A 20,505-nucleotide genomic window follows, 5' to 3' on the forward strand; every position below is an offset into this window, starting at 1 on the left:
CAGTCTCATCATCCGAAGGGTACATCTAGGCTGATAAAAAGAGCAGTTCCATCCTCGCACTGGTGGGCCCTTCGTTGTTCTCGCGGGGATTGGGTGTTTGTTGTCGGCCAAATATGCGCAGCGAGTATGGCGGCCGACCAGCTACCGGTGGGCGATGCGTTCGTCCGGTTTCTCCGATGAATCGCCGTGCCATTCGGTTCCTCTCTTAGACGGAGTTTTCGTCCAGGCCCTGCGGTGATTCACAAAGAAGTAGAATAATTAGACTGGGAAGATGCTGGGGAATCCCCCGATCTGGGAGATCTTCGCTGCACACCTGCATTAATGGGCTGATGGCGCGCGGTGCAATCGATTGCATGTGGAGCGCCCCGTTCGAACCGCGCACCGTGCTCGGGTACGTGTGGGGTCCTAGAAGCGTGGTGGTCGTAGCCGACGATGCGCACGATTCCCGCTTGTTGTACGTCAGCGGTCTGGAATGACACGGATGGTGCATGGTTAAAACCGGCGCCATTCTGTAGGGTGGCGGAATGGTCTTTAAAATCAATTACAACAAAAAAAGAGAGCAGACGAAGCAGAGAACCCAAGCAGACGAAGCAAAGGACCAATACATTGGCTGGCAGCCAAGGATTGGGCCTTGACAAGATCATTGGGATGGTTTCGTGGCATCGACTGGTGGCAATAGTCGTTCAGATGGCGAAAGGTAATGGTTACTAATCAACTGTGGACCCGGCGGAAGGAGCATTCTCCGGCTGTGGGAGCGGCTGATTTATTTTACAATCCACCGATACCATTGAACTGCTTGGCCGGGTATTGGAGTCTCGTTTTGAAGATAACCTGAACGTAACTGAAGATAAGTAGAACCTAAAGTTGTTGAATTATAACAGAATCAAGTCGTTTATTGAGCTTTAAATTTAGTATTCTGATTGCGACCTACGTCATGGTTCAAGCAAAAGCAGCTACTCATTCTGGGCTAGTCTTCGTGCCTCATGTTGAAAACATGAACAGAAGCAAACTCCTGTTAAATTACGCATTTTCACGTTCACCGGCATCAGGATTATTTACTTATATTCAAATTTGTCAGTGTTAACGCGCATTAGCCAGTGTTTTTGTCGCTGTTCATCCATTGAGCCAGTTCTGTGAGACGGCAGATCAAACAACACGCTCGCTTCCGGACACCGGACACAAAAAGGCCATCTTGCGCTCCGTTTCCGTTTTGTCCGCGCCGCTGCCTGCCGGAAGTCTGGCCTATCTGTCCATCAGGTCTTACAGCAGGATTAAATGTTAATCAGAACGACCGGCCGACGGAAGGCGCTATTGTGCCAACGGTGGCTGGTGGGCAGTTTGGACTCTTTAATCTGCCTTCAAGCAGAACCTCGGGTTGGAAGGTAATTCATCCTTCCCGTCTTCTTAATCTTAAATTGTTCGATACAGGCGAGAAGCTATCGCTGACCTACTTTCCGTTTGACGAAAAGAACGTGTTCTACACGAAACGGCTCACATTTATCATGCGAAGCAGGCATAGACACTTCCATGGTACATTGACTGGTAAGCTTTAGATTTTTTTCAAATCGGTTAACAAAGTAACCATATTATTTGGCTGCTGCATTTTTTAAGTCGTTCGCGTTTTGATGTCCATTTTTTACAGTTATCAGGCTGAATATTTGCTGTGATTTTTATTCTTCTACATTCTTCATCATTGACCATATTATTATTCTTCATCATTGATCTGACGCTCAGTGACGACGGAGAGATGGAAAGCATTGATCTGACGCTCAGTGATGGCGACGAAGATCTTTCCGAAGAGGAAGTGTCGCACGGAGATCCAGATCCTACCTATCCGCCTCATGGACGGTTGATAGAAATTGAATCAGACGAAGAAAGAGCCGAACTATTGGAATCATAATAATATTTGTTGTTGAACATAAGGTTGATGAACATAAGGTAAAAGGTTGATCAATTGTCTTCATTACCTTAAAAACTCGTACCGTTACCGTAAATGAAGACGAAGACTACTTGATTGTTCGTTTGAGTTTTACATTAATCGAATTGACAGTGTGCCGTGGTGAAAATGGTGGTGGTGAAAATTGCTCACACTCAACATAAACTACATAACCAATAACGGAGGAAAATGCAAACGGAGCTAAGGGATACACCGAAACGATGAACTTACCGGAAGCTTTCCGTTCGGGACCGTGGAGAGCATTCCTTCGATTGGTTGTAGCCGGAGTTTGTGAAGCTGACGTGGCAGTGTGGAAGAGGTTTGGCAAGACCACAGACGTACATGCGGGACACACGGGAAAATAATGTTGTAGTAGAGATGAAGATCATGGACACATAGGAAAGAAGATAGATGAAGATTAGAGTCTTGAGAGAAGGTGTGATGAAATGCGTTTGAAGAAACATTCCAGAGAAGAGGGAAACATTCACTTTTAAAAACTAAATCAGCGGTCAAAAGTTACACCTATTAGTAAGTTTGGATTTCGACGCCAAGGCTTTTCAAAACCTTCAGCTGACATCGCAAAACGTATCGAATGTGAGAGAGTAAAAATATGTTTCCTTGCCATATGCTTGCATTCCGAGCTATGCGCTGCACCTTGAGACACCGAGTCCGAAAATGCCCCCTACTAATGCCCTTTCTTTCTGCTCCTGCAGCGATACGGGCGATAAAACGGGTTCGAAATTGGCAATTGATGGTTGGCCGGAATCGAAGCATGATTTAGGGATGATAGCCGCCACGACCGACCGACCGGTAGCGAAAGATCGGTTACGAGACGTTGGCTTTGGCGATCCCTTCCCAAAAAGGAGGACGATAGCCCCGGGATAATATATCACACAATAATGTTGCACTCCATTGACCGCACACCTTGGGGTAGGATCGCTCCGAAGCAGCAGCAGCGCCAAAGAGCCGTAAAGCTCGTCCGAACGACGTGGCCGACGTGTTGGGCAAACATTGATACCAGTAGTGGCTGTTTCGTATCGACGATAAGTATTGCGCTGATTGAAAAATGCCCGTCCCGTCGGCTGGATATTGCATTTTTCACAAAGTGCTGGGCTTTCGGTTCGGTCTCAGCGTTTCCCACAGCGTTGGTTTCTGATTCTTTCGTTCGAGAAGGACGGAAGCGAAAGTTGAAAACCAATTTGCCAACCAGTGGCTAAGTTTCACCAGAGATTCACTGTTGGCCATTTCTCATCCACGGCTTTAAAACGTACAGTCAGGCGCACTGGCTTTCGAGTGAATAATCGTCTTTGGGAAATTGGGGAAGAATCAAACTTTTGACGATGATTGCACCGCGAAGATGGATGGGCGACGATTCCGTACCGTGCGGGCGTCCACAAGAATCTGGGACACATCCGGGAAACATTAACGCGGTTTATGTGGCGAACCGGCGAACGAAGAGCCGCCCAAAACGCGACCGACCCAGCCCGGCTATTGAAAACTAACAATCCATAAAGCACGATTATGCGTTGCCGCGTATGCTGTTATTATACGTGAATACTACGGAACGGACGGGGACTCCCGATGCCGTGCCTGCAGCGAATGTGATCCAGACCGCGCGCGAAATCGTCCGACGTTCCGAGGGTGCCATAGTCGTAAATGAGACACTTTCTGCAATGGGTCACCGGGCGCCATTGATGGGGTCTAGGCAAAGTGGGACGAACATAAAAGTGTGGCCCGGAACGGCGCTAGCATTGGGTCTGCCTTTGACGATGTGTTCGCGATGGGGCGAACTTTTGAACTACGACCCCGGCCCGCCGGAGTTGTTGTTGGTACACAAACGAAGTAGAAAAATTATGATATTAACGACCAGAACGGCGTGGCGTGTCCTTGACGACGAAGGATATTTCCGTTGCACCGTTCTGAGTCCCGGTCCTGGAAGCAGCTTTTCTCGGTCAAAGCAATGGGAAGGAGCCGGGGTGCTCGGGGCGCACCCGAGACGCGACTTACCGACGACTCCGCTGGCGCACTTGACCCAGACGGATGTTGCGTTCGTCCCGCCAGCGCTCGAGCCGATGCCGCAGTGCCAGCCGTACCTCGGAGTTCAGAAAGCAATAGAACAGCGACACCGACAAACCCTGGTGGAGAGAGAAAGGAAAAATGCGGTGACTTCCGGTTTGGGAAGCTGTTGCTGTGTGCGGTCACGGTCTCGGTGTTGCTGCAAACTGCTGTCAAGTTCAGTTCAGTACTCTTTAGCCATTTTGTTCCCGGCGTACGTCGCGCACGGAACAATTATTCTGTTTTGCGGGCTGTACAGAGAACTCCCGAAGGCTTCCTGGAGGCCAGCACGCGATTGCGATTGTGAACAATGCGCATTATTTTCATTATCATCATTCCAACCACACTGGGTTATGCTTTGCCAGTGCGACTAATCATTTCGAACTCTACCGCAAAAAACCACGTTAAATGACACATTTAATCCACTTCGCATTAAATTGAATCCTTCATCATCAACTATCATCGGTTCGGATCCGATAGGGCCGTAATTTATTATCCAAAACGCGGTGCTCCCGGACTACAATCGAAATCACGATCCGCCGCGATGGCTTCGCCAAAGATCGGAACGCAGAGTAGAGCTCGGCCGCGGGGGCGAGAGTTTGAAATTAACACCGGGCCATAAAATGGCTAACCATTTCCGCTTCAGCCGGGCGCCTCAGTCGCGTGATGGAGCCGGATCCGGAGACCACCCGTTGCCGTGTTACATTTCAATTTCTAGATTAGCGTAATTGGAGGAGGCACGGAATTCGGGAAGCCGTGCGACCGGCATTTGTGGGGCTTGCTACAACATGTTGCTGTTGTACAGCGTGTGCTGGCGGAAGGAAGTGGTCACACCTTGCCCCTGCCTGCCTGCCCGGATATGAAAATAGTTTTGTGACCTTAACCGCGGGTAGTCATGCCAAACAGCCCTACAACAATGTTGCACTCTGGTGGTTCGTGGCCTCAAAAGCCATCTCGAATTTCCTACATTCTGGTTCTTTCCCTCAAAGGCACGCCATTGAGTGAATTTAAATGACTGTTTATGTAGCAATTGAGCAGTGCTCAAAATAGACTTTTATACAAAATGAGTGTGTGCACGTGTTCTGTTTAATAATCCGAGTAATTAACAATTATTTTCCACTATTTTGCACCACCCTCAATTTCGAAGCTTTCAACGCTTAAAGCTTTAATTAAATTAATAATACGTTGCACCGGGACCGCACCTAGCCGGATGATCGATCGCTTCGCTCCGCGACACACATACCTGAGTGCTGAGCAGTAGTGCCCGAGCGATGGCGAAAATGTCACTAACGACCCCCTCGGCCGGGGCGGCCAACACCACCAGGTACGTGATGCCCAGCAGCGGGATCAGCACCAGCAGGGCCTTCGAAGCCTTCCGGTACTGGCGCGTCTCGACCGTGTTCGCCGACCGTAGCTTCGTGATTAGCACCTGCAACGGGGACGTTCCGATGATCCGACCGGACCGTGGCCAGGAGCTGCCCGCCATACTCACCCACATGATTCGTATGAGAAACACGAGATTGATGATCAGCACCGCGCAGACCGGTCCCTGGAAGATCCAATCGACGACCGACTCGCGCATCCACGAGCACTCGATTTCCAGCTGTAGCGGCCGTGCGTAAGAGAATCGGGGAGAAAGGTTCGTGTAAAGAAGGAGTCGGGAATGCAAAGCGTAACGGACGCGCGTCCTGATTCAGTCGCCGGCCGTCGCCGGGTCACTGTAACCGGATCGAGTCCCGGATCGTGGGCCGGAGAAAAACACATCACCAACCGACCCACCCGGACAGACCGGTACGTGCCGTTTCGACCGGAAAACAATCACCACTAATTGAGCAACGCGCGCCCTCTCCCCGAGGGCGCACCCATTAACGGGGTCGAACCGGAAACGGGGCGCCGTTCGGATGCTGAGTGTTGTTGTTCCGGCTTCGGTTTCCCGGTGGGTCCTGGCCCCGCCGTGTGGGCTTCTATTTTTGTGTTATTGTTCGGCGGTCGATGGTCGGAAAAACATGAGTGATGTGGTTGATGGAAAGTTCCGAGGGGCCACAGCCTGCTACAATGGCGAAAGCATTCGGTGGCTAATGTACCGAATAGAATGATTTTGGGTCATCATTGATTGATGACGAAAATGATACCACATCATCACCGAACACGTATGTGGGTTGCGCATCGCAAAAAAATCAATCTTGTTCGGCGCACTTCTGCGGGCGGACGGAAGATTACCAAAAACAATTTAAACTTACCGTCGGTGCCGCTGGCACCGACGAACAGAATTTCGAGTTCGGCGGAGCGGAGTTCAAAGTTTCGGTTGTTGTTGTTTCAAACTCCAAATCAAACACACATCCCGAACACACGCTGTCCCGCTCGCTGTCGAGTTGGTTCCCGCTGACTTGACTTACGTACCGTGTCCGTTTTGTCCAGCCCGGACAGTGTTATTCCTTTCGCGATTGCCCAAAGCGCCACGAAAATAGCGGGACCACCTTACGAGAGAGGAAAAGAAAGGAAAACGTTATGCCCTTGTTATGCTCCGGGTGGGTGAGACACAAATTGTAGCAGAATCGGCCATTAGGGAAAGCTCTTTTCAGGTGGTGCTGGTTATGATCCTTTTCCGTGTAATTATCTTCTAAAGGGGGCTGGTTCGCTGTAATTATCGCATAATGATGAAACAGTGTTGTTGTCGACCCTTGGCCCGTACGCTCTTACGGCCCCTTCGGCCCTTGGCGGCTCGCCAGCAGCTCGCGGTGACCCTAAGCTACGTCTCAATTGAGAGGTTTTTTCGCAACAAAAAAATGGTTTCCCAAAACAACCGCTTTAAACGCGAACTGGATCCTGTGGCTTTCTGCCGACAAATTGCTTACAAGCTCAAGATTTTTCTACGAACGGACACAAAGAAATGGCGCCATGCTTTATGCGCCGCCCTCCTAAACCCTGTGCCGCTGAGGAAGCTTGAAGTGAGCACAATTTATTTAGTGTTTATTGTGGCGATAATGGGCCCTTGCGAGAAGATGCGGATCCGAGATACCACTTATCGTTGGACAGTTTTTCCAGACCGTTTGGCAATTTTTTGGAGCGCCCAGCTGAGTGTCCGGCTGGATGTTTGCCATGCCACGCGCCACGTTGAAGTGAGCAACTTTTTCCCGAAGCAAGTCCCACTGGTGGCCGCTCCTTTGAAGGTCACCTAGCGAAAACTTTGAGTAGCACCACATACCCCAACCGATGGCAGCGTACATGTTGAAGCGTAGATTATCGCCAGAGAAGGTTTCCACGACGAGCATGTAGAGGTACAGTCCTGGAATCGAGAGCAACGGAGTCGGATCAGTGTTATTTTGTAATTAAACTAACTAATCCAGAATATTGTGGTTGATTCAACGGGAGCTAGCGATCCAATCAGTCCGACTCATCGGCATCGGATCGTCAATAAAACGTGCGTGGCCGTACGTGGTCTCTTAAACCTAATCTCTATTGATTTGTTCGAATATCGAGCTGTAGGGAGATCGAAGACTCCTGTTGGTGGTCTCCGCGCAGGTTATGGTTAATGTTGCGACGTGAAGGGCGATTTCATTAAAATAGCATTTTCTTAACTGACCGTTTCGACAAAAAAATCCATCCCTAATCGCGCGGCTCCATGCGCGGCTTCGTAACGGATCGAATTGTTTATTTTAAATCCAATCACACGATTATCCGGAGCAAGAGGAAGCGATTTTTACCGTCGATTGTGCACAGAAACCTTGGAAACCCAGCTTCTTAGCGCCGTGTAACGGAAACTGCGGCCGGAGGAAGCAAACGATAGCGAACGCCGGGGATTGGTTTGCAGATCGATTTAGTCCCGTTAATCCCACCATTAACGTGCCATGTCGTCATGCTCACGGCGCCCATAATCCCACTTTCTCGGTCTGGCACGCGGACGCGCGGAAATCCATAATCAATATTTATTCGCTTTCGCCTCATCCGGTTCGCCCCGGTATCCTTCTAGCGTGTCCGATCAATTCCGATTCGACCCGTAAAAGTTCTGTCGGCGCCGGCTAGATAAAATCTTACCTCCCCCCACCCGAGGGTCGATAAAGACCGTTAATGCCATTTGGATTAGACCACCACCCGAAATGGGTCACGGTTCGGATTTCGGATCACAATTATTGCAAGACGGTCGCCCTGATCGCCGACCGATCGTTGACCGGTGCAACTGGGATGGGAATTATCATATTCCGTGAATCATCGAAAGGTATATCGATGTCCGAGCACGGGATAATCGCAGACAGAAAATTGATGCTCATTTAAGTCCCGCGCTGGTCCCCTTCTACGGTTTAAGTTTATCAGAGATAGTTCGTTGTCCGCCGGTGTACCTCTTTCGGGGGTTCGCGCTCGGCGGATTGTTCGGCCACGAAAATCTGCTCATTATGATTTCGATCACGTTCTACGTTCGCCGCGTAACGGTTCTCCAATCTGGAGGGAACTCGAAAAAGTAAGTGGCTGCACCGCTGCGCCATTTACGGAAAGAAGATTATTGACCAGATTGGAAACTCCTTTCCAAGCGATCAACCGACATTAGCTTTCCGTGGTCGAGGTTGCTGAAATTGACCATAGGAAGTGAGCTGAATTTCTGATAAATGAAGTATCTCTTCCGTGGCCTTTTTGGTGAGTTGAGAAAATATTAAACAGGCTTTAAGAACGCTGCCCGTCTCTTCCGATTTTACTGCCACGTCACTTCGTTAGGTGGAATAAAAGAAAAAAGAGCCGCCACACGCGCTACCAATCATTGCGGACAGCGGCAAGAAGTGTTTTTTCGCCTCTCCGACTGTATTATGGCATTAAAATAATGGACCACCGGTGCATGCTAAATTTTTCATAAGAAAAGACGGCGCTCTAAGAATAACGACAACGACACGGCATGATTTCGTGATGTTTGTCTGTTCATTGAGGAGATTCTGGCTTCCAGAACGAGTACACGAAGGCGGAGACAAGGCGCTACATCAAATGGCTCGGTGGACGTCATCCAAATGGCACCCACGTGCCGGGCACGATGTAAGATTTATTAGCAGCCAGACATCCACAGTCAGAAGAGCATGACGTCGCTCGAAGACTCTTCACGATGCGAACGATACGAATACACTCTGAGCGCAACGAGCTCCGAGCTAACTTCTCGAGGACGTTCCAGGAATAGAACAGTGAGCTTGGGAAACAATAATTCATGGTACGCCCAACAATTCCCCAAAATCGAACGTTGAACGATTGACCTACCTTCAACCAGCATCCAGAAGAAGTTGGTCAACGTGAAGTAGTGCAGCAGCGTAACGAAGATTACGCAGCTGGTCATGCCGCTGTTGCTGCCACTGGTGAGCTGTGCAAGGACGAACCGGAGCCAGAAAACAACATTCATCAGCATTAGGCATCGGCACTGGCGGCATTCATTCTCCGGCGACCTACCTGGAGCGTAAGGATGATGATCCATAGCAACGCCGACAGGATGTAGGTTATGAAGAGATTCGCGTGGATCGTGTTGCGCAGACACCGCAGGTCTCTGTGGGCGAATGAGAGGAGAGAGAGAGCTGGTGGGCCACCCAATCACAACAGGCCGGCAGGAGTCCTTACTTGAAGTAAACGAAAACTATCACAGCGAGGCTAAGCGCCACCAGGCTGAGTATGTAGCCGGTGTAGTAGATGATGGACGAAATTTCCACAATATCCGGCGGCGGCTCGGACGTGTGGTGACAGGCGGCATAGTGGCTGTAGTTGTCCCACTTACCATTCGGATGACAGTACCGGGTGGCGTTTTCTGCGAGGGCAGGTGGCGGGACACACACAATTGGGAAGAAAACGATAAATCATCTCGAAAGGCCCGTACCACCGGCGGCGACGGTCCCTGTACAAACTCCCCTGTGGTTGGAATGGTTTATGGTTGTCCTCCCCAAACAATGTTACGTCTCCTTACGGGCCTTTGAATTTCGTGAATAATTCCACTGTGTGTGTGTTTGTGGAATTGAAAACCTCACACGATGGGAGTTTGTGGTCCATTCGTGGCGGCGGGGCCGGGTCCGGCGTCGAACGAATCATCTTATTAAGTAAAGTGCAGCAGCCAGAATGGGCCAGCAGCAAAAATGGTGCCTGGAAACCGGTGCATTGTTTGCAGTGCTCAGAAACATTCACCACAACTCGGGTGTTCAGGGCCATTCTTGTGTCTGGACTCTTGTCCGGTTCAAGTGGGCAACGTTTCAATTACGTTAGTGGGAAAACTTTAATTGAATGCCACAGCAGATTGGCATCGAAGGTTGCGGGCAGCAGCGTGCCGATCCCGAACCCATATGCTTATTTTCTATGTTCGTAATAAAGTGATAATTGATTTGTAAGCTTCAGTAACAATCGTGCCGCCCAAATGCTACTTATAATTGCGAGCGCTATCTCCGATGGGACCGGTTCTGCCGAAAAACCGGTTGGACGAAATTCAATTTCAGAAACAATCACGAGATAGTGTAAAACAATGAGCTGAACGGAACGGGGCGGGACAGGATGGGATGATCAAAGGCCGGACAAACTTCTTATCCGCTGCTGTCATCGACGGCGAGGTTCCAAATGTTTCTACATGACTGTACACCGCTCCCCGGGCTCAGCAAGTCCAAGTGGCCAGCAGACCATACACAGTGTCCCCGAGAAGTTGTCCACCAGAAGTTGAGGACCAGAAACGGTAATGAAGATAAATTTGGACGATGTAAAGGTTAAGGACCAGAGGCACTCGAATGGGGAGCGAGAGCGAGGTTCGTTTACTTACGAGTCACATCGTAATGGACGCCTTTGAACTCCTCGAAGCACGGCAGCACCGCCCAGGATCCGGGCTCCGTTCTCGGCCAGCACAGGACCCGGTCAAAGTCCACCGAACATCCATCGAACGGCGTCTGTGTGGATGGATTGTTTTCGGAAGCAAAAGCGGAGATATTAGTTCAGTCTTTTTGGTGTCCGCATATCCGGGATAGGGTTAAATAATTTGGTTGCATTAATAGAACAAATAGGATTTGCCTGAATTCCGGTACCTTGGATTCTGCATCTTGGTGGGCTTGCAGGAGACATTCGAATTCGGTGCTCTTCTCGAGTGCACCGAGCAAATCTGGTGGCACCGAGCTGAGCTCGTCGTAGTCCTCCACGCTGACCGATCGGCTAGTGTTTTCCACTTTGGGCACAAACTTTACGTCCGAACGAGGGCGGAGTTTGCTGGTCGGCGCTCGTTGGCGAATTGTTTGCAGTCCTTTTAAAGTATTTCTATTGCATTATGTTAGATCACTTTGGGTGTTCACTACACTTCTGCAGAATGGAGGTTACTAAAGCTTTATTTGCTTCGAGAATACTGCGAGGCCTTGTGTTTAAAGCTCTTTAAACGCTGCTCGGCGGGAGCACCGGGACCCATACCGACGGGCGAATCCTATGCAAACGCAAATCGTACCTTTCGTCTCGTGAAATCCTTTGCCCGCACAACACAAACCTCTAGCCCCAAGGTCAATGGAGCAATTGTTTAGTCACTAATGAATATGGAATGACTTGGTCCCTGAGCCTGAGACAATGAATTTTCTTCCGAAACCTCGCCCGAATGCCGGTGGCTGACGCTGAGTAAATATTTGTAAAGTTGAATTTTGCCTGTGCAGGGCTGGTGGCCGTGGTTTTTCTTTTCTTGTTTAGATTCGAGCGACGGAGCTACGATCAGCTCCGTTCCGAGTATGTCCGACGGGACAGCCCCGGGGGATGAAAATGGCGACCCTCCGTGATTTGAAGGCCATTCCACAGATTGTTGGTTCGGTTGAGCGACGCAAAACGCCTACAATCCCGGTCGGCCACAGAAGGTCGCGAAGACCGCAGATGGCTGCCGCCACTGGGTGATTGTTGTGATACCGAGGTGAACTCGCGAAAAAAGGCCCCCAAAATCCCTCCCACATCAGATAAACCACGGTGACCGGGAGGACGAAGAAAAGCCTGTTTTGCCTGTACATTTGCGTGAAAGTGGGTTATGAACCGATGATTGGTTCACCACCAAACCGAATTCACCACTGCCTGTGTGGTGTAAAAACCCGTTTAAAGCTACCGCTCGAGGAGTACCCTTTTTGGGGACGTAAAACGTGCCATTAAATGTTGTGAAATTATGTGCTCTGCCAAATGCGTAAATGAAAGAGCAAAAAAAAACAATTCGCAACGTACGATTCATGGGTAAAGTTTAGTACCAACCGGCCATTAGCACACCCGACGCGAGATTGTTTGTTTCCCACCACGAGCAAATTCCGACCAATAAATTCGGTGCGTTAGACTAATATTTTCAAGCAGAGTTCAATTTTTTCGCCCGCGTTCAATCCGAGAGAAATCCTCTTCCAACGGCCAGAAAAAAACGGGCGTCCAAAATCAATACGACACTCTGGTGGCACATTTGTTAAGCTCGCGGCTCGCGGCACACGGTGGAACCACAAAACTATATAAATCTGATCCCCCGTAACTCAGGGAATTTGCCAGGCGGCCGTGTGTTTTTTTAGTCGCCATTTTAAGCTTTATGGTAGCAGCTGCACGGCGGAACCGCAGCTTTTGGGGTGCTCCATAAATATTGGATCGGTACCGCACGCGACGTAAATTAAGCCACACCATCGGCGCTTTGTTGGCACTCCAAACACAAACACTCCACTCCAGGAATCATATATTTTGGGGTTCCCTTATTGGCGTGGCTCTTAAATAGAACTGATGACTTACAGGGCCGAGACCAGTGTTGCCAGTGCCAATTAAATAGATTAATTCGATTTCTCATCAACAGAATGTAGGAAAATGGGTGCGATAAAAGAGGCGGTTAATGTTGCTGTTCAAACATTGGCTCCGGGCGTCGTTGAACGCAATCATTGACCGATGTAGGTGGCCACAAAATGAATCTAATTAATGAGCATGTCCGTAGTTGAGTGCCGTGAACCGATAAATTAAATATTCAGATATTGGAATCTGACGCTCATTTTAAATTAGATAACGTTAAATTATGCGACGGAACAAAAACGCTACATTAAATTATGAAATTGTTTGAGGTTTCGTTTAATGTGAGGCAGTTGTTGTGCGGTGAGGTGAGAAAACATCATCAAGGGACACAGGCAAAGTCATGTTTTGGTCTTAACAGCAGCGTGAATTGTGTCGTACTTTAAATCAAGCTTAGTTTTAGTGGTCCCTTGCTGGTAATCGTTAGGCCCTTGTAGTCGTTAGTGGTATGTTTCGAAATTGGCAGTGTGGCAGGAACTCAGGGTTCCCGGTGTTTGTTGCGCCCAAAAGCAACCGCGGGTTAGCTGGCGGCTGGTGCTCGTGTTCGCGGTTGGTAGTTTCAGTTTCTTTCGCGTTTTAACGACCATTGGTGCCATCTGGTGGGCCGGAGCATTCGCGCGGCATAATTATGCTCCGGCACCAAACATCCCCCGGGTTGTGGGGGTAATGAAAAACGAACTAAACCAACCGGGTCTTGACGGTGCGCCGTTAACATGAAGTAAACAGCGACGGCGGACGATCGTTCGGGACCGGGACCCATCGTGGCCGTGGCCGGGATAATATGATTCGGCGTTCGATTTCGGTGATTGCGCCAGCCACGGATTGGCAGCGGAGATGTTAGCGGCTCGCCAAACCGCAGCGCAGCGGCCGTTAATCGCCAATTTAACGACTTTACGATACGATGTGGTGCTCGATGTGCAATAAAAAGCGCAAAATGAAGATAACATCGAAATTTTGGCAGTGGACAGTGTACTAGGAAGTGCTCCGGGTGACCGTTAGACCGTTAGAAAGTGGTGCAAAACTTAATTAAGCCGTGCCAAAGTTTCCATCATCGGACCGAGTTCCATTTTAAGATGTCGCGTTTTCTTTCCCACTTTTGGGCGGTTCTTCGGGGGGCTATACAGGGACTTTTGGAAATGAAAATTAATGACTGCCAGCGCTGTTTTCGTTCAGTTTGACACGCAAACAAGTGGCACGGGGGCCGATCGTTGGCCAAACACACACCGACACACCGAAAGGGGGAAAAGAAAAGCAAAAACGGCACAACTCCATCGTGGCCGCACGATAGAAAAACTTGTCTCCACTCGACCCTGCGCCCTAACGAAGGGGAAAAGTCCGTCTTTCGGCCGTGTTTTTTGTGCCCTAAAGTTGCAACGCGGTCCCTTGAGTGTGGCCATTCTCTGCGGAATGGGTGATAGGTTTTGTGCCAAATTTATTTTCCGCGAAGGTTTCCGGTTGAAGCAGGGGCAAGGGAAAAAAGTATGTCCGCGTTCCGCCGGAGTTCCACTTCAACTGTGCCGTAACACTTATTAGCAGTGGTGGTCACTAAATTTGGGAATCGCTCATCGATGTGCCGTACTTTTCTTTCGGCCGGGTTTTTCTTATTGGCGGAAACTCGGAAAAAACGGTGAAGGAACTAATGTGATTTGCAACCGCAATGTAAAAATGGCCCTTCGTTAAACAAACTTTTCTCTGTCCGGCGGCCTAAACGGGGTGGACAGGGGTTCGCTACGAGTGTTCCGTGGAGTTCGGTGGAAGTTTCAGCACAAGGGCCTCATTCACAGGATGCGGTTGCGCACGATCGAGTCGCGGCCAGCCCTTTCTTGTTTGCTTTCCCTAAGGGGAGGTCTCTTCCGGTTTCTTGGGTTGCAATTTTGTTCGCCCTGCCACACACAAACACACACACACGCAGACAGCTAAATGGGTGCTCCGGTGCTGTGTGATTAATTTAATTACTTTTTATGGACAGCGCGGATCGCGGACAAATGACAGTTAAGTCTAATTTATGCCGCACAGCAGTTTGGGCCGGCCGAATGTCTCCGTTAATTTGTGTGCTTTCGATTGGTGCTATTTGTTGATTAAGGCGTTAAGCCGACTTCCGTTGCGATGGGACTTGCCCCGTTTTGTGTGCGCTTTTGTTTGGTTTGCCCACCCGATCGACACTTGCTAAGCTTCTAAGGCGGAACAAGGGTCGCAAGTGGGCAAATACGGAATTGGAACCCGTTGTTTGCCGGAGCTGTGTCGTGTCGTAGTCCCATGAATGTTAAACGAACACACGAAGGAGGAGAATTTTAAATTAACTCCATTGTTTGAGAGGTGACCCAAACTGTTCTGGCTGACCAAAAACACAGCAGAAACCATCCTGGGGTCCTGTCCTATCTTTTTTATAGTTTTCCCACGAAGGAAAACCCGGAAAAGTGGATACCTGTTTCAAGTAAATCGTCGGTCCGACAGCAGCCATCTGATACCGTCGCCGTCGGTTCACCTTTCAGCGGTAGTGGCAGGATCTGGGAATTGTGGAGCATAAAATTGCGGGAGAGATGGATGAGTTGTGTCCGGCACTACGCCGTCTCCAGTTTATGGCAGCCCTGCCGGTGAATTACGATCCGTTGAAACCATGATCCTTGACGCCACCTTCACTGCTAGGGTCGTGGCCACGGTACTTAACATCCGGGCACCGCGTGGCTGAACTGTTTCTCCGTTTCCTACCGTTGGGGTTGCCCAACGGATTGGAAAAACGCACCCAACGCGGTCAACCCGTCGCGTTTGAAGTTTTCTGATGGATGGCACACTTAGAGACGCTATAAATCCGTTTTAATTGTAAAAAGGATCATAAACTGCCGTGGCTCTAGGGTTTGAGGTTATCTCGTGAGCGGTTTTCTGACTCAGTCGTGGGTTACTTGGATGGGAGTAACAATTGGTGATGACTGCCAGGCGTCTCCATCGAAAGTCAACAACCACTAGGCGCCTCCATTGAAATGCGTGTGTTTCCATCCACGTAACGCATACATCACTAGGGATTTGATTCGCCAATTGACAAGTAAATTGTTTACGCAGTTGTTATGTTATTAGTTCACCCAGAATTCCATAAATTCTTATTAGCCATCAGACCAAAACTGTCTGCCATAAGTACGGCATCTGTTTCGCTCTCTGTGTCAGTGGCACGCAGGTGATACGACAGTTTTTTTTCTGAATATTTAATCTTCGCACGCACAATACATCATTTTCTTGGGTGTTGAGTTGAGGCGCCAGAAGCCTAACGTCATTCTGTCGACACCAATCGCACCGAACAAATACGCAAAGGCCCGCCCGGCATACGTAAAAAGTGGGACAAAATTTATACAATCAAACGCAACGGAGATTGATGGGTCCTGCGCCCCGTCCCGACGTGTGTGTGCAGCCCGTCCGAAAGCCGCCGCTGAGCCGCTGTTTGCCGAGGCCGTCGTCACAAAGAAAGTGAGATCCTTTGATGAAGAGTTTTCAACGCGTCGGCAAGCGTCGGCGTCAAACAAATGTGGCGGCCGCTCTCGTCTTCTAATCCCACACGACGCTCGTTACTGATGCGCTACGATTCAGCGGAAAAACCGCAAACGCGTGTTTTTGCTGCCTGCTGTCGCAGCTCAAACATACTTAGCTACACGTTTTGCTCCATTCGTCCCCGTTCTATTGTGTCTATTTTGCGTCACCAAAATGGAGTCAAGTTCTGAGAGAGGTTCGCTCCGGCGTGTGTGGCGCGTTTCGTAAGATGCGGTTCGGTTAGCCCAATAGAATTTTTATGATAAGAAATATTCATGCCGCATAATGAAAATTACTACTACCGTCGGCAGGCATTCCATTCCATTACCGAGCCCATGCTTAGCATACTGGGGCCAGCCGTACGGAGAGCGCATCGAAGAAATGCCAGCATACAGAGTCCGGTATGTTGACCAGGCAATGTATGCGCCAGACGTTTGCAACGGCCACCATAGGTCACAGGGCAGCGGCATTCTGCCAGCTTAACCAAGCCCTCGAAGCGCAAGCGGCAAACGAAGTCGAATGCTGCGCCCGTCAGTCAGTGGGATTGCAAAAAAACCTCCGGCATGGCGGTGATCATTTCCTTCGATGGACCGGAACCTGACTTTCGAAGGAGAACATTAATTAACCCGTCCTGCAAAATAACCACTTCGTAGAACACACGCCAAAGCACCTCAGACCACCGTCGCTCTGAGGGCGGCGTGCCGGTGACACTGATGAGGTTAACAACGACGTTGATGATGCGCGGTAATGGGCTTCTGCACCCGATCGCAGCCGTTTGAAGAAAATAAACATGAAAAAAATGAGCCGCAGGGTGTTTTCGATCGTCGGAGAACAGGGGGGAATCAACGAGCAATTAAATAAAATAACAAACACGGGCCGAACGAGATACTTTCTAAAATACGGTTCCCTGCAGCACACGAACTGGGCTGTTACTGCTGGGAGTTTGCTGCTTCAATTCCAACGAGTTTGCCACTCGCATTTCGTATGCAAAATGTGCCAATGTTTACGGACCCGAGCCCGTGGGCCCCGACATTCGGTTCCGTGTTCCGCTGACGATTGCTTGAAGCTGACGATTGTGTCTGGGCCACTTGCCAACCGGCAGGGAGAAGAATTTATCGATTTTATGCAAATGCCCGTCCGTACACTTCTCTTGTTGGGGCTCTTGTTCTCTAGGGTGGGTTTGAAGTTTCGGTCATTATTTTAATCCTACATGGTGCAGGGGCTTCGTTAGCGGCGGGCATGTCCAGCAGACACACCGACGGCCGCCGCCCGGGCGGCGGTCAATTTGCCCTCTACACGGCCCAATGGTGGCGAATTATGTGCAAAGCTCGGACAATCGGAGATCTGGATCTCCTTCCCGGGGCAGATTGTTGTGGCATTCGTAAGCATTCACGTGCCGGGCGGGGGTGCGTGTGGCATGATTAATGTCGACTTTATTGGAGGCGCTTATGACGTGACGGCTTGTTAAACAAAAGCTCACGGGTGATCACTCACACTGCCGATGAATCCCTGTTATTGCTCACTCAGCAATTGAGTTGAGCCTCGTCGGTTCTGATTGTGTGTGCGTGTGTGAGCTTGTGTAAAATTAAATTTGATCAATATCTGCACAAGAGACAGTGGCCAGCGGCAAAAACGGGAATCGTGATGATATATTTCCGCAATTGAAAATAATACCATAAGCCCGGCAGCCATGGTTGGTTCATAGAATGTTAATGGTGCTGAACGCCATTTAGTTCACATGCCACCGTCGCCTGGCCGCCTAGGACTTCTCTACGACCGATTTGCAAATGCAGTGATCAGCAGAATGCCGTTCCCCGGAGCATCTGGTGCCGTATAATGGATGACCTACATCCCGGAGAGCTCCCGAGTCGGCATTTCGGGATCTCAAAATTGGCTCTCCAAACCAAAGCGACCGATTTTATTCGCTGTACACGAGCTCCAGGCCACGTTGGCAGTTTGTTTGAAGCAATTTTGAAACAGCACACTCGCACTACGAATGTGCATTGCCAGTGGTTCCGGTTTGCATCCTGCTGCTGTTGCTGACCACTGTTGGTCGACAGTCGCTTCGCTTTTTGCTAGCGTCTGACCGTTTCGGGGCTTAACATGGTTTGGGTGGGTTCGTGGTTGGGGTCGGGGCCAGGTCCGGGTGATAAAACGGGGCCATCGGCATCGTGGCCGGGGCCATCGACTCAAACTGTCACAACGAAACAGTAAATCATGTTACAGCAACGGCAACCGTCGATGAAAATATTGTCATCGCCAGCATCGCGCGGACGCGGTGTATCGATGCGGAAGCCGGCCAACGAAAGTGGTGCTGATTTCTCGCAAACATTTGATTCGGTTTTGCACGCTCCGGCGGTCACTGGGAAAGCAGAACGAAATCGGTTACCAGCAGGGCAACAGGGTGTGTAAAATGAATATTACAATCATCACAGATGTCACACATCGATTTGTGGCCAGGCCAATCTTTCTGTGTTACCGTGTTACGATGAAGCTGGCAAATTTTATGCACACCCTAGCCATGGCACTCGAGGCCATTCGGATAGAGCCATTCGGAACCAACTGGGCCGGCCTGGGGATAATTGCATCCTAATTGACAACCCACAAATTAGTTGTCCTTTGTCGGAACGACAGCCAGCCGTTTGTGTTTTGCAGTTTCGGACAAGGTAGCGCAAAGGTAGCGCATATGATGACCGTTCACCGTTCCTTGTAAGACACTTTAATATCACCCGTTTGAGGCGGCAACAAATTCAGCATCCGTCCGAATAGCGGCTCTTTTCATCGGTCTAACGAAAAACAACGCTTCGGGTGAAGCGAAAGTAGACGATCCACTGCCAATCGATATTCCTTTAATCATTTCTCTTCGTCTTATCTTCGTCGGTTCAGCTTCCGGTTCGGCTCGGGCGTTCGGGCTCCAATCAAAACATCGTTACGATCGCATTAAAACATAATCATTTATTAAACAGCGTTACAGCGTGAGTCGCCCCCGGAGTTTCGGCACCCACCCACGGTGTACGCTGCGGTTATCGAAATCGAAAGCTTCGATCGATGCGAGAGCTGAAATTTATTATCGTCCGTGCGTACAAACTAACATCTTCGGCGGCAGTCGCATCCTGCCGAGCTGACTTCTTCTCGCCGCGCCATGAATGGGCGAAACTATGAGAACTAGAGCCAACTGTTTCGTCGTCCAAAAATGGAAGCATGGGCCGACACATGACAAATGTGGTGGCTGTCGGTCGAGGACGGAAAAAGTCTTCCTCGAACGAATACGGATTGGCTCGGAGTCGGTTTCGCTCGCAATCGTCGCTGGTGGCAAGAAAGCAATTCTAACGTTGTGATTGGAAACGCGGCACCAGGCACGCGGTGAGCACCCATTTTTCAGCCATCATCCGAAATCCCTCTCGAAAACGCATCCATTTCAATCGAGCGAGTCCCGGAGCGATCTTCACTGCGGGGTTCGCGTTGTTATGTATCCAAAAGGCATCGTAAAGCGTACTTAAACTTTTTCGGGAAACCTGAATCTTGTTTTTTGAAGGGATTTCGTTTTTATCACAGACCAGACCTCACATCATAATCGACCAGCAAGGAGCATAATCCTGGCATGCGCTTCTCGTGAGGCTCCCATTTGGCAGGCTGTAGGCCGCAGGGCGTTTGAACCGAGCCAACAGGATATTATTCGGCGTAATCGAACGTTGATGTATCCGCCAGCCCCTGGGAAGTGCCCGTGTGTTCTCAGAACCCGAAGAAAGTCAGAATCATCAGCCTCAAGCTAAGCTTGATTCAATGCTTTAAAAAAGTCTCTGCGTTTTATGAAATCTCTGCCGTTGGCGTGTGTGTGTGTGATACGATATCGATCCGGCGGTGCCCTTTTAACGTACTTTTGGCGTCTAACATCTTTTCCGAAGCATCTTCACAGCACGACGCAGGGCATTAAAACAATTTAACGTGCGTATGATTTAATGTGAGTTTAATGATCAAAATAAACGGAGGTCTTGCGATGACGGCGCCGGGCCGGACGAGCCCGGACTGGTGCAAATTGCCGGAAGATTGATGGTCTCCCCGGAGAGGGCTAAAATATGGCTTCAGCGATACAGCTATTTTTATATTGGCGGACCCAAGGGTGGACAATCGAAATCGATGATCATGCTCATGCTCCGGGGGCCGAACAAGAAGCGCAACGTTCGACACAAATACTTTTATCGATACCGTACCGTTCGCCGTTCACACAAAAATGCTATTAACTT

The 20,505-nt window shown here is 49.7% G+C and overlaps 1 protein-coding gene across 1 annotated transcript; it reads right to left on the bottom strand.

Annotated features, from left to right (window-relative positions):
- Positions 1–131: 131 nt before the first annotated feature.
- LOC128267126 (diuretic hormone receptor) lies at positions 132–20,155 on the bottom strand. Its single transcript, XM_053003914.1, has 14 exons — positions 20,140–20,155; positions 11,008–11,144; positions 10,749–10,872; positions 9,575–9,758; positions 9,410–9,503; positions 9,224–9,323; positions 7,197–7,277; positions 6,392–6,468; positions 5,484–5,594; positions 5,235–5,420; positions 3,944–4,071; positions 2,168–2,233; positions 314–467; positions 132–229 (listed from the first exon to the last, which is right to left on the bottom strand). The coding sequence occupies exons 1-14, from the start codon at positions 20,153–20,155 to the stop codon at positions 206–208; spliced, it is 1,482 nt and encodes a 493-aa protein (XP_052859874.1). The 3' UTR covers positions 132–205.
- Positions 20,156–20,505: the final 350 nt, after the last annotated feature.

The sequence above is a fragment of the Anopheles cruzii genome, chromosome 2, assembly GCF_943734635.1.
Source record: "Anopheles cruzii chromosome 2, idAnoCruzAS_RS32_06, whole genome shotgun sequence".
NCBI lineage: Eukaryota > Metazoa > Arthropoda > Insecta > Diptera > Culicidae > Anopheles > Anopheles cruzii.

Excerpts from the sequence above, each read along its gene's own strand:
- LOC128267126 (XM_053003914.1), bottom strand. Across the intron at positions 6,469-7,196 it reads GTACGCTGCCATCGGTTGGG|GTGGTCCCGCTATTTTCGTG; the intron begins GTATGTGGTGCT and ends CTCTCTCGTAAG. Across the intron at positions 4,072-5,234 it reads CACTACTGCTCAGCACTCAG|GGTTTGTCGGTGTCGCTGTT; the intron begins GTATGTGTGTCG and ends TCTCTCCACCAG.